The 13941-nt window shown below is 35.8% G+C and overlaps 1 protein-coding gene across 2 annotated transcripts; it reads right to left on the reverse strand.

Moving 5' to 3' along the window:
* Positions 1–1669: 1669 nt before the first annotated feature.
* Positions 1670–9946, reverse strand: rpl14 (ribosomal protein L14). Of its 2 annotated transcripts, none has more exons than XM_028461211.1 (6): positions 9877–9946; positions 7473–7574; positions 7287–7381; positions 3817–3916; positions 3461–3514; positions 1670–1767 (listed from the first exon to the last, which is right to left on the reverse strand). In XM_028461211.1, exons 1-6 carry the CDS (start codon positions 9928–9930, stop codon positions 1708–1710), a joined length of 465 nt encoding a protein of 154 aa, XP_028317012.1. In that variant the 5' UTR covers positions 9931–9946; the 3' UTR covers positions 1670–1707. The 2 variants fall into 2 exon arrangements, with proteins under 2 accessions (XP_028317012.1, XP_028317011.1); XM_028461210.1 differs by lacking the exon at positions 1670–1767 and adding an exon at positions 3311–3375 and having other exon boundaries at positions 3439–3514.
* Positions 9947–13941: the final 3995 nt, after the last annotated feature.

Raw genomic sequence — 13941 nt, forward strand, 5'->3', positions numbered from 1 at the left:
AAAAAGTTTTTCACGGTCGGACAAATTGGTATAGCCAAAAACACGGCAATAATTCACCATTTCTTTTCGTTTGACGTTCGGAATCTGCTTTGTTTACCTGCTGAGTACCTCCAATATGGCGACTTCTGGTTTGATGACACGCTGTGAAAACCCCCTATAGGCAAAGCGAATGTATTTGTATTGCGCATTTTATACACAAGGCAATTCTATGTGCTTTACATGATTAAAACGTGAAACAGCAAACATTTAATAGTTTAAAAAGCAATAAAAACATTAAAATCAGCAGTAAAAACATTGAATCATGATTAAAAATTTTCCTCTCGATCATACGCAGTAGAGAAAGAGTGCCATTAATGATTTAGAAATGATCTCATTGGATGATGACCAGTTTGTTCCACTTCTTTGCAGCATAACAACTAAAAGCAGAAAACCCACGTTTACTGTGAACTCTGGGCTCCACTATCTGACCTGTATCCATAGATCTGACAGACCTGCTGGGTTCATACCTGACTAACATCTCACTGATGTATTCTGGACCAAACCCATTCACACATTTATACACTTTAAAGTCTATTCTGAGGAGCCAGTGTAAAGACTTTAAAACTGGAGTAAAGTGTCCTGGTTTAGACCTGAGCTGCAACGTTCTGAACCAGCTGTAGCTCTTTGATGAAGACCATTACAATAGTCCAGTCTATTGGAGATAAAAGCATGGACCAGTAACTCCTGATCTTTCGGAGTCATTAAACCTTTTACTCTGGAGATGTTCTTTAGGTGGTAGAAGCTGTTTTTGTGATAGATTTGATCTGATCAGATCAATCAGAACACTAAGGCTTTTTGCTTTTAAAGATCAAAACTTAAGATACTTGCTGACATCAGTTCTGTTTTCCTTGTTACCAAAGACAATCACTTCCATCTTATCATGATTTAGTTGAAGTGGTTCTCAAACTTTTTTAGCTTTGTCCGACTACAACCTTTTACTCAGAATTCTGTGAAAAACAACTCTAAAGCATAATTTATTTATTCAGTTCATTTCCAACATGGTTGCAATCACAGAAATTCATTTTGACATTCAGAGCAAAATCACATCGTTTTTTTTTTTTGTCCTTTTGCATGCCGGAAAGGGCGACGGAAAAAAGCATTATGCTTATCCAGATCCGTCCCGATTTGAACACAGATAATTTTACATCAAACCTCGTTTCTTCCCTAGTCAAACATTCTCATCTTCTTCATAATTTCATTAACGTTTTTTTTTGAATGATGGAATGAATGAATGAGTGCTAACACATTTTAAATCATCTAACGTGGTAAATAAGTGGAATGAAACAATATTTAGTGCCTCCTGAATAGATTTATTTCTACAGTTTTTATTGTTTATGGTATTCTTGCTCCTGATGTGGGACCAAAACTAACCTTTGTATTTTCAGTTCATGTTCTAATCAAGATCATTTCTATCATCATTGTGTGTTTTTTTTTCTGTTCTTTTATTATTCAGTATATTTTTATTATTATTTTGTGTGTTGTTGGTATTTAATTAATTGTGTGTTTGGTCTCATCAATCTATAGATTCCTCTCTGTCCCCTTTGGCTTTTACTTTCCACCCAGTTTACAGTTATTGACTCAATTGGGAAAATCTTACCAAATGTTACAGAAGAGAAAAGAAACAAACAGGAACAATAAGAAGACATATTTTATTTAGTGACAAATTGTTCACTTCTTTGCTTCCTCCTTCTGGAGCTTTTTCACCTCGTGCCTGATGATCCTGTTCCTCTGCACACACACAACAAAAGAGCATTCATTTAAAAACAAATCAACCATTGTTTCTCTGCAGATCAGAGCCAGAGGTCCATAGACATAGTAAAGTCTAGGCCAGGGGTCACCAACAGTTAGTCCACATGGACCATGTCAGGGGCCCTCAGGAGCTCCATCTAGGCTTTCATTTACTTTCCAGGATTCAAACCCACAAAAATAAACACATGACAGATGTAGTTAGTATTTAAAAGGGTTAAATACTGCTGCACGTGATAAAGTTTTAGAATTAAATTAACCCTCTTTAAATGTATATTTTCTCTGAAACATTGAGAAATATTTTTACCTGATGCAGATTGGATGTATGGGTTGTGGTATGTTATATATACTATGATATATAAGATAGTTTTAAAAAAAAAAATGCAAAGTGGATTTTTGTCAAATATGATATATTTGTTACATTTTACAATAAATGTAACAATTAGTTAAAAGTTGGTTTTTTAGTAGCTAGGAAAACAGGAAGATCATAATTTTCTATGAAATGTAATGAAAATGAAACTATTACATAAATTAGGACACCGCTAGCCTTTCTTATTATCTTAGCCTCTAATTAAAGTCAAACTGTGAACATGTAGTATTTTCTAACTGGTAACCCTTCACACTATTCAGTACCTATGAAGTAGCTCACAGATTCAGAAAGGTCGGTGACCCCTTTTCTAGAACATACAAAGAACTCTAAGGCAACGAGATTTTCAGCAGTAAATCCATTAGCTACACTGACCACTTCAAAAATCAGATTAGCCAGTTAACTGAACTATTTAATAAAGACAATGTATGAATAGCTGAAGCCTTACTACACAACACTTTCATGAGTCTGTGCACGTAGAAGCCTCTCATTTATTTACAAAAAGACTGCTTTGTTTGTCCATGACATTGAATATAATCCAACAGTATGGAACATAGACTAGGGATGGGCGACAGATTAAAAAACTGTGCCGATGAATCTGATAACGATAAAAATTACGATAATAAATACAATAAATAAATCAATTCCCAAATGAAAATATAAACAGGTCCCTTACAAACACAAATTAATTTGAATACATCAACACTCGACATTATAAAAGGCTACAATAACTGCTGACTCAGAGTTCATGAGCTGATATTTCATGGAATACATTAGTACATGTGGATCACCATTAGTGTTATTGCATAAAATTAATTTTCTCAGTTAAAATAAAATAATTTTCTTTTAAAAAAAAAAACACATGAAAAGCAAAAATAACTATTAGTGTTTTTACTGTTGCTAAATTATTTATTTTAAATCTAATAATGAGTTACATAAAGTTATGATTGATAAATATATCTGTGATTTCCTATAATTAAACACATAGTTCAGGATATGTAGGTGTAATAACCACAATAGTTACATTAGTCTAATGGGACCAACTTTGTCTTGTAAACACGTGAAATATAGTTTAAAAATATTGCATTTCACAAGTTGGGACAAATGAAAAGTGACATTATTTTTAATGCTAACATTTGTTTCACACGACGTGTGACAAGTTAGCTTTTATCCTTACATTGAAATGTTAAATCTGACCTTAAACAGTAAGACGTGTTCTTTGTACCTGGTCTATTCCTAATATGAAGCGTTAGCTTTAAAACAAGCAGTTAATAAATGTCTTAAGTGTGTTTGTTCTGAAAGACTCACCATCCTCTTGGCCTTCACCACCTTGTAGCGGTCAAAGTCAGACATCTTGGCCCTCTGGAAAAAAGAGTCAACAGTAATCAGCTCCTGGTGTGTAGTTTTTATTATGATGGCTGAATTAACCATCCCTTTACTATACATAAGATAAAATGTAGGTAATATCCTCTTCATAATGCAGATACAATTATTCATACACAGAAAAAAGTTTTGGGGGAAAAAGATGTTAGATTGAGTCACAAAATGTAAGAGTTCATTAAACTTGTGATATGCTGAACAAATAAGTCACTCACTGATTAATGAGTATTTTAAACCCTTTAGAAGTATTGCATATGAAAACATTTAACAGGAACAGGCTTTACCTTCTGCCTGGCCTCGATCTTCTTGGCCCAGTTGCTCTCAGCCCACTTCTCACTGACTTGGGCCTTCTCCCAGGCTTTCCTCACAAACTTCTGGCGGGCACTGTGAACATCAAACCCAGTTACAAACCTTAGATACTCACTTACACAAGACCAGTAGCTTTGCTGTTCAGAACCACCGCCCCCAATTAACACAAGGAAACTATATGTTGAATAGGGCTGTACAAAGCACACAGGCGGGGCTACTCACTTTGTTCTTGTTCTGTACACTAGTTAAAATCGCTGCTCTGTTATTCGTGAATGTATTGAGTTGACATTTGGTAGCTATGATCTATGAACGTGTACGCATCGACGTACATGTTCAACAGAAGTTGTTTTATCATTTGTTTGTGAGTCAAATATTGCGACAGTTGATGGTACCTAATCACTGACATATGAATGGGGCCCATTACTCCATATGTGCCACGGGGACACAGAGTCTTTTTACTCAGTGCCACCGAGTCATTTGACTGAATTCTTGGAAACGGCCGTAGTTCATACAAACTTGTTATTCAATTATGGGATTGTAAATTGTTATTTAACTTATAATACTCACTTTGTCATAACTAGAGTTGGGCAATTAGGGCAAAAATTAAAACTACGATTATTGAACCCTCTCGATTTCTGTTGGAACACAATTATCACAGGTTGACATTTACTGGCAAGCCAAAGGATTAACTTGCTGCACTGGGATGAGCAGCCAGAGATCAAAAGTGGCTGACTGTACCATCAACCTACTGGTTTAAACAGCTTGAAACTGACGAATGCGTGGGTGAAAGTGATGGCGCTGCTTGTGGCCCCTGTGCATGTACTGGTCTGGTATACTAACACTGATAATGCTGCTCTCTGCCTGCTAACACTTGAACACACATCACACCATCAGAAATGTAAAAACCTTTTTCATCCACATTTGATGTTTTTCTCTATGTTGCTCGTATTTAATATATACTGTGGATCACAGATCTTTAAGTACTGTAATTACAGCCATAGCCGTATGGATCGCTGTGTTATTACAGTCCTAATGGCACAATGGTCGCAGAGCATGTAACAGTTTACCATGTTTTAAAGACTGAAAACACATCTGACTAAACAGATGGGGCGTAAAACCAAAATAACTGACAGCAGTTTCACGTCAGTTAGAAGATCTAATTGTAAGTTCAGATTATTTTTTGATTAATCGCCCAGCACTAGCCATAACTGTGGAGAACAAACCAAATTCAACTTCTTTTGAAGTTGCTTATATCAAGGAGAACATTTGTATAATAAAAAGCATATGTGTCCATTGGCATGCTGTGTTTTTCTATTTTTATTGATTCTACAAAATCCCCCAACAATATCCATCCCTTATTATCTCCATAACTGTTCAGCACACATTGTAGAGCGCTGTGTATCAAACAAATGCTTCCTGTTCAGCTACTGTAGCATTGATAAAGTACAATTACTGAATGAAAGTGAACACAGAGTGTAGCATGATGTAGATTTACACTATAGTCACTCGAGGTCTTCATCTCTCTAGCAATCCCTTTGACTCTCTCCACTGGTTTAAACTAAGCATGTGGAGATCAATCAATACGAATTGTTATCTCGATACGAACGATCAATCCATCCATTTTCTGACCCGCTTGTTCCTGTTTTTAGGGTCACGGGGTGATTCTGTCACATATTATTTTATTCTACCCGGTGTTTCCGAGGCACATTGAACGCACCATCACTGCTGCACGTTTCGTTTTGAACACGGACTGAAGCCGGGAAGCACATTTCTACCACAACAAAGTTACACAAACACAGAGGTCAGCGAGATGAGAAGCTATAGATGAGATTTATAAAGCACCTAAAAACTGTTAATCAGGCGTAGAAAGAGTGTAAACTTGTAAAAAATGCTGTCCTGCTAAACCTGACAAACTGAAGGGCTCACTCGTATCAATACAGCAGCTGCTTTACCTCCCACCTGAGACACATTCTAATTAGAGCTCCAGCAAAACTGGTGAGAAAAGTACCTCTAATAACTTAGTACGAGGAACTACTCTGGCAGCTCCATCTACCCGTGATGAAGTTATAACTGACGCTAGATCTGTTTTCAAAAGTGTATTTTATTTAATTTTATTCTTTAGCTTGTCTTATAGACATTAACTATGACTTTGTGAGGATCTGTTTACAGCAACTGTGACAAATAATAGTTTTTATCTTTCTTTGCAAAACCAGTTATGAAAGAATTAATAGTGAAAGGTGATTATTCTTTGTATTCATATAAGAAATGTTAATGCGGAAATCTGGGACTTTTTCAATGCAGTTCACGTTGTGGTTTTGTGACGTTTGCTAAATTGGTGTTTGGTTTAACTGGCCATGGGTCACTATTAAAAAAAAAGGAATGGAATTAAGTGAGTTAATTGATTATCTCAACCTAAATTAAAAGGAAATCATGATTGTATTGCAGTATTTTTGGATTCAAAGTACATGTTTACTGTTTTTGATAATGTTATAATTTATTTAATAACTGTGTTAGACTTTGTAATGATTATCTACACTGTGTTCAAGGTTTTTCACCTGCAAAATAAATGGGGAAAAGAAACAGGAATATGGACATTGTACTATTAAAAGTGTCACTTTAAGTCACTCCTTTAGAGTGATGATGTCTCACTGTTTACTGTTTAAGTTGTGACCGTGTGATAAACAGGTTCTAAATGTGAGGAACCCATTCCTGTCCCTAAATTCAATCTGGTTCCAAATCCCAACACTACTTGTGAAAAGGCCTGTTTTTTTGTTGTGCTTTTTAAGAGGTCAAAAAGAAGTTGCATAAAGTGATGCATAGAGAAATACTAGTAGAAATAGAAGCAAAACATGCACTTTTGTTAAATTGGCTTCTTTAAGGAATACAATAAATCCTCTGCCTCTAGTACTATACTGAGCTGCAGCTACTTATTTACATTTTTGGTATAATTTATTTGCATCATGTGTAGAATTGAATCGCCATCAAATCAATATCAAATAACAAATCGTGAACAGGAGTGATTTGTATCGCATCGTATCGTATCACCAGGAGATTCAATGTATCACTAATACATTATGTCGCTGGTAGTGTATTGAGGTGCGTATCAAATTGTTGTCAGTGATGGAGATTCACATGCCTAGTTTAAACGTCTGCCAAAGGCTGCGTTAAGTAATCAAAACAGCGCATAGCATCAAAAATAAATGTAATTTAAAGCAAGAAATAATCAAACACAAAACTGGCAGACCTGGGGAGAAAGACTGTGCTGAGATGACTTGCATAGACCAATTTTATTGTCAAATAAATTATATTTTTAAAAAAACTTCAGCCTCAATTTAAGAAATCGTATAATGCAAGAAACAATGGCAAAGAACTTCTGATGCACACTGAGGAAGACCCAAGTACATATGTGCACTGCTGAGTTATTCTTCTCACCCTCCAGACTCACCTGTGAGGTACTTTAATGACATAATCGGTGAGCTGCATGCATTTGAAGGGCATGGCCTGCCTCCTCACACCTGTGCAGGGGCCATCAACAAGTGCCTGGGGCCAAAAGAAATATATACACATCCAATTCACTTCAAACTCATAAACCAATGAGACCAGAAGGTCTGCTTATGTGATAATAACTCACCCTGTTTTGGTCGATGACATCCACAATGGCCACCAGTTTACCCGCATGGGGTCCAAAAGCAATGTAGGCAACGCGGCCAATCTCAACAAAGCGCTTGAATACCTGAAAAAGACACAAAATAGATATTAACGGGCGTTAAAAAAACGTATCTGGAGAAGCATGATAACACCATGAGAGGAATCTGATGCTAAAGGCCAAAGAAAGAGCCAAATATCAATGACTGGTATGTAAACTAATATAGAAAGATTATGTGTAAAGGCTGCCACTAACTGATCAATGTTATCATTTAATACCATTATCTTATAAATATGTTTTATTTGAAGTCGGAATGAACTTATTAAGTGCTGGTCATCCTGCCAAGATTACTATGTCACTCAGCACTACCATTTGTAGTTACTTTACTTTAAGGGTAAAGAAAAAACAATTAAAATTGAGTAATTGAAAACGCAATTAACATTACAATTAGTCAAAAAACTGTTGCATGGAGCACTGCATGGGTTTCTTGTGTTAGGAAGTTGGTTGAAAATGTCATTTTGGCATGGTTTTTATAATTAAGTAGCCCATCTGAAATAAAGTCTCTCTGGGTGCCTCAGATCTTTTGGTAACATTACAGTTACTTTCAAAAAGCATGGAATTGGTCAGAATTACAAAGCATAAAATAACACTTCCACTTAGCATTATGGAGTAAGATAAAGTATTATTATACAATACTACAGAGCAGTGTTTCTCAAATGGGGGAACACGATGGCACTACAGGGGAGGGAGAGTGTGTGCAAAAATGAAAAATAAAATGAGAAAAACTATAAAAAGGTGCCACGAAATCAGTATTTTTCAACCATGGGGTGAGGACCCCATGTGGGGTCACCTGGAGTTTAAATGGGGTCACTTAAAATTTCAGAAAAATGTAATTATATTTTTGATTTTTTGTAATCATTAGCCTTATTCTAAAATTTAAACAATCTTAAACAATGAATTCTATAGCTGAAATATATATCTCGTTCAACTAAAATGCAGCAGAAAAAAAAAACAAAACATCTGAGCTCAAAGATGATCAAAAACTAATTCTAGAAAAAAAAAAAAAAAAAAAGTCTTCAGGGTCGCCAGAAATTGTTAATATCAAAATGTTGGGTCACGTTCACAAAAGGTTGGGAACCACTGCACTCAATAGTGTTTATTTCCACTTATTAAAAAAATTAGTTTCTTCAAAATGTGTGTTTATCACTCGTTCATTCCATCATTATACTCTACAGTTGTTTTTAAATAGTTTTCTAAGCAGAATGTTGTAGTCGGACACAAGGCATTTTGAGAAATAAGAGAAAGGGGGGGTTACGAGAGCCAAAAAAAGTTTGCGTACCACTGCTATAAAGCCTACTGTAGGTTCCAAAAGTTGTCATGGGGTACGACAATAAAAATGAAAAACAGCGTAACACGAGCAGCAATCAGGAGCCTCCATGAATTGTCACAAATTATACATGCAGAGAAACATTCTCGTAAAAAAAGGCACAAATATGAAATTTAGCCAAACACTTCCATTATGATGTGTAACCTCTAAACCTCACCATTCTCATTAAAGTTGTTGCATTACTGCTATATGTTCCATCAACATGTGTTTGGTAGATCAAGTGATAATTCTGAATATGTTTTCTTGTGTGCTTACAGATTATTATTATTATATTGTTCCTAAAAAGGATAGGTAGAATCCAGGGCCAAAATTAACTGTAGGCTTACATTGTATATGACACGACAATTTAATGTTTTTAAGTATGCAGGAGTAGGGGGTACATGGCTTCAGGTTAAATGTATTAGTTAAATCATAAACTAATATTGAACTAGATAAATTATATGGCATCTTTGAAGACAGTTCTAGTACAACAGCATCTTTAAACTTTGTGATAATCTATATATGCTAACGCAAAGCTACACAACAGAATCATTCATTCAAATTTTACAGTAAAGTGTTTATATTTATAACAGGATCATCTACTAATGTAACAAGAAAACAGGTCCACTTTTCAAAAGATATCGGTATTGCTAATTACAGCTAGCCGCCTTTACAAACGAAGCTAGGCATCCACAAATATTCTAAATAGACTTTAACTCTAACGCAACTCACTTAAAGTGATAAAACACGTATGTTTAGTCTGCAATGACCGTTGAACTGATGTGGATGAATTGAACAGTTCGTAGCCTTTACAGCCGCACAGACCACGTTGTAGAGCCGCTAGCCGACAATCAGCGAACAGTGCTTATAAAATAAAGTAAAACCTAAGTTACTCTAACAAACCTCTAAAATATCGCATACGAGTGGGTTAAATTAGTGTGGAACGTTAGATATGCGGGATTTATACGACCTATGTACAGATATTTGTGTTTAAATCTCATGAAGATGTAATGGCGATCATACCATGATGGCAGTCAGGTTGCAGAAAGGACGTGACAACTTCCGCCCATCGCACATACGTCTTCCGCTTGTCTTTAACGCATGCGCAAACGTACCCGTATTCACAAAGCATCCTATGGCTTAAAGTAGCTCTTAGTGATTTCACTAAATCTTAGAATTTTTAAATGTTTATAAAAGTAGTTCACAAAGTATCTTAGGTCCCAAAGAGAGCTCCTTAGGGGGAAAACTATAAGGAGTGGTGAGGAGGACTTTTAAGAAGCCTAAAAGTGTCAAACAGAGAGAAAAAAGAGAGGACAGATAGATGCTCTCTGCGACAGTGATTTAATAAAACACCACCGGCTTATATTTAGAAATATAATAATAATAATAATAATAATAATAATAATAATTATTATTATTATTATTATTATTATTATTATTGATGTATATATATATATATATATATATATATATATATATATATATATATATATATATATATATATATATATATATATATATATATATATAAACAATGACGAGACTATAACTAATTTAAAAAAAATACAGGCAACCAATAAATGTATAGAAAATATATATACGACTAACTATAATTTTGTCACACCGGACGAAATCCAATCAAAACTCATGTGATGTGGTCTTACGCATTGATCGTCATCCTATATCAGGTTGATAAATACTAATTGAATCTAAAAAAACATAAACTCTTATCCTTTATATTTTAGTCACCTATATTTATAACAGATTTAGATAACTGAAATGTTAATGTCATTTACTTGACTAAAGATAGACTATAGCTGAAGTTTCTCAATAATACACGAGCTGCAAGTGCTCCCAAAAAATCGATCACAGCATTATAATACACAAAATAAACTAAAGGTTTTGTCTGTGTTTCTGTTGTCTGTGTTTTTGGAGTATTTTTGTATATTTTCTCTCATTTTAAGGTTTTTTGTTGTTTATATATTTCTATTTTTTTTTATTATTATTTTTTGTTTTAATTTTATTGGTAACCATTGAGTATTTTTCTTTATTTTGTATGCAGTCATTTTTTTGTTTTGTTTTTTTGTTTGTTTGTTTTTTAGGATCCCCATTATCTGAGCATATAAGCTGTCATATTCTTCTTGGGGTCCACAAAATACACAATGACAAAACAATGGTATATAATAAAAAAATAATCACATTACACCAACAAAACAGACATTTCAACAACTGCAACTCAAACAAAATCAATAACAACAGACATAAATGCTCCGAAGTATTAGAATTAGTGTTTGTGACTAAAATTTCTTAATAAATATTACATCTTTAGGGATTTTTAAAAATTTTTTTAATAAAGAATGTGTTGTTTTATGTCATTTGGTAATGAATTCCATTCATGCATAGCTCTGTATGTTACTGAGCGCTGTACTAATAAAGTTGGGTAAAAAAAAAAACAACCACTAACTGCATGCCTAGTAAAATAATGACGGGTTTTTGTACTGAAAGTAAGCTTTTAGTGTAAATAAAAAGCAGTTTTAGTTTGTTTTATTTAATATTCCATAGGAAGACCATCAATGAATATAATAATATGTTTTTATCTTCAAACTATATGAGATTTTTATGGATTTTAACAAGATTTGTGCTATGTACATTTGCACGTGTGCATAATTTAAAAAAAAAAAAAATCTCTCAATATTTTTGTTGTCGTTTTTTATATTTCCCTTATAGTTTTGTGTCTTTTTTAATGTAATTTTGTATGTGTTTGAAGTAATTCGGTTAGTTTGTGTGTGTGTGTGTGTTTAAATTAAAATAAAAATACTCAGAAAGCATTCTGAGTATTTTTATTTTTATTTTATTTATTTTTTGTATTTTTACTTTTTTGTCATTTTTCATACGCTTACGTTGACAAAATAAGACCAAAGGCATCACGTGGTCCCGAGGGTCCCATTTGCCGATGTCTGTTCAACTATTATCTCTGTATGCACAGCTTCAGTGAATATTCTTTCATTTATGTTCGGCACACACAATTAAGAGCTAAACTTTTTTCACCTACTCAAGTTCACCGCTAGGTGTCAGTGCAGACATATTTATCAAAACAGTTGTTGGTTGTTAAAAGGGAGTTTTTTCTCCCCTCTGGCTGAGACATGTTCTTGTGGATTTGTTGTTTTTTTAAAAAAAAAATTTCTTAAAGTCCGTGTAAAGCAGAAATACATTTGTGTTATATGAGTTTGTCACACCACAGAAACATGTGTCATTGGCCACTGAGACAAATTTGAAAGATGAAAAAAAAAAATCGCCAAGTATGTAAAATTAGGTCTCAAAATCATGGAAAAACAAGCACTTTCCTCTGCTCTGAGACGCTGGGGGCGTGTCAGTTAGAGGCGCTGGAACCACGCCCACGCACGGGAAGGGCGCTGCCCCCGTGTACTGTGTCTATGGGTGAGAGCAGTGTGAAAGCAGCTCCAGCGCCGATAGTGCTTCTCCCATTGGTTCTCCAAAAGTGCTTGGATCGGGCCAAATGAGGTGTCAGCGGAAAGGTCTGCTCCGCCCGAATCTGAGTATGTGCATCTCTCCAGGGTAGAGTCAGAACTGCACCCGCTAAAGGCGAAAAAACATAATCGTGGTGCAAAAAAAGTGCTAATTTCATGGAAAATGTGGCACCAGCGAGTCCAAATACGTGGTTTGTTTTTGGCCGCAGAAGTTTGGTGTGCTTCAGCAGCAGGGTCGGGTTTATGCTAATGATGGCTACGTTACTTAACGCAGCCATGATTTATGACCCGCCCATTAAATCCTGAACACAGAGATTTTAAACACAGTTTGTGAAGCCAAGCTCCACAATTAAATTATAAATGGTTGAATGGCTTTTTACATGTATTAAGGAATACATTTATGACCTATGTGATGTGTTTAGAAGAAAATGGCTGAACTTGCTTTCCACGAATTTTAATAATTTTATACTTCCATGTCCCTTCCAGGGTGGGGTCAGTTATAATTGTAATTGGTAATTAAACACAATTATGACATGATTATAATTTGAATTGTAATATGTGGTGTTGTAATTGTAATTCAATTGTAATTGAGTTTAGATAATTGTCTTTGTAATGGTAATTGCCATGGAAACTCTATTAAAATTGTCAATTTTACAGTTCCATGTACAGTTCAACACATATGTAGTTATCAATTATTAAAATATGTTTCATATCAAGTTTTCCCACATTTTATTATTTAAAATAAATTGAAATCTCGGGGAATACTGACACCAAAAAGGCTCGGACGCTCACACAAAAAAATTGAAACCCGTATTTTAATTGATTAGGAAGCCTAACAAAGTAACCAATAGGCTGCCTGTCTGACGTGGTTCTGTCTCCTAGGCTTGGGCCTCTGCTCTTCTGCGGGGGCTCTCTGGGCCCTCCCCTGGGGGTGTCGAGTGCTTGGACGTGGGTGGTGGTGGGGGGATGGACGTTGGCTGAGCCTCGGGATTGGGGTCAGTGGCGGGGTGCGCTGGGTTGTCGGCTCCTTGGGGCTTTCTCGGGTGTATGTGTGGGGGCGGTGGCTGCCTTTCGGCCTGGGCTTTTTCGGATGTCTGGGGGCGCTGCTCCTTGTCGGGGTGGGGCAGGGGGTGGCTTGGGGCTCCCATTGTTGCTGCAGGCCTGGCTGCACCTTAGGGCCCGGGGTGGCAGAAGTGTTTCTCGCACATACTTTGGTCATGGATGCACTGGTCTTTGGCTATGGGATAAGCTCGTACTGGGCTTAACCTTAGACACATTGATCCCAAATACCAATTTTAGGTATAACCACTCACTCCTTCCCTCTGTTCACAGCCACCACCATTATGCCTAAGCTGGGTGCTGTGTCACCCCCGCTTCAATCTCTCCACACTTGTCACCAGACTGGCTAAACTGATTACACAACACATTAAGCACAATATTCACATCTATAACATCACATTTCACTTTCACCTTAAAACAGTCAACTCTTCCCCACCCCTTCCACTTTCTTACCATGACTCCCTCTTCCCTGTTCCCTTCCCCCTCACCGAGGTGCAACACTGCCCTCTCTTTTTCTACTCTCCCTAAAATAAAGTGTTTC

The sequence above is a fragment of the Gouania willdenowi genome, chromosome 11 (genome assembly GCF_900634775.1).
Source record: "Gouania willdenowi chromosome 11, fGouWil2.1, whole genome shotgun sequence".
NCBI classification, from domain to species: Eukaryota; Metazoa; Chordata; class Actinopteri; order Blenniiformes; family Gobiesocidae; genus Gouania; species Gouania willdenowi.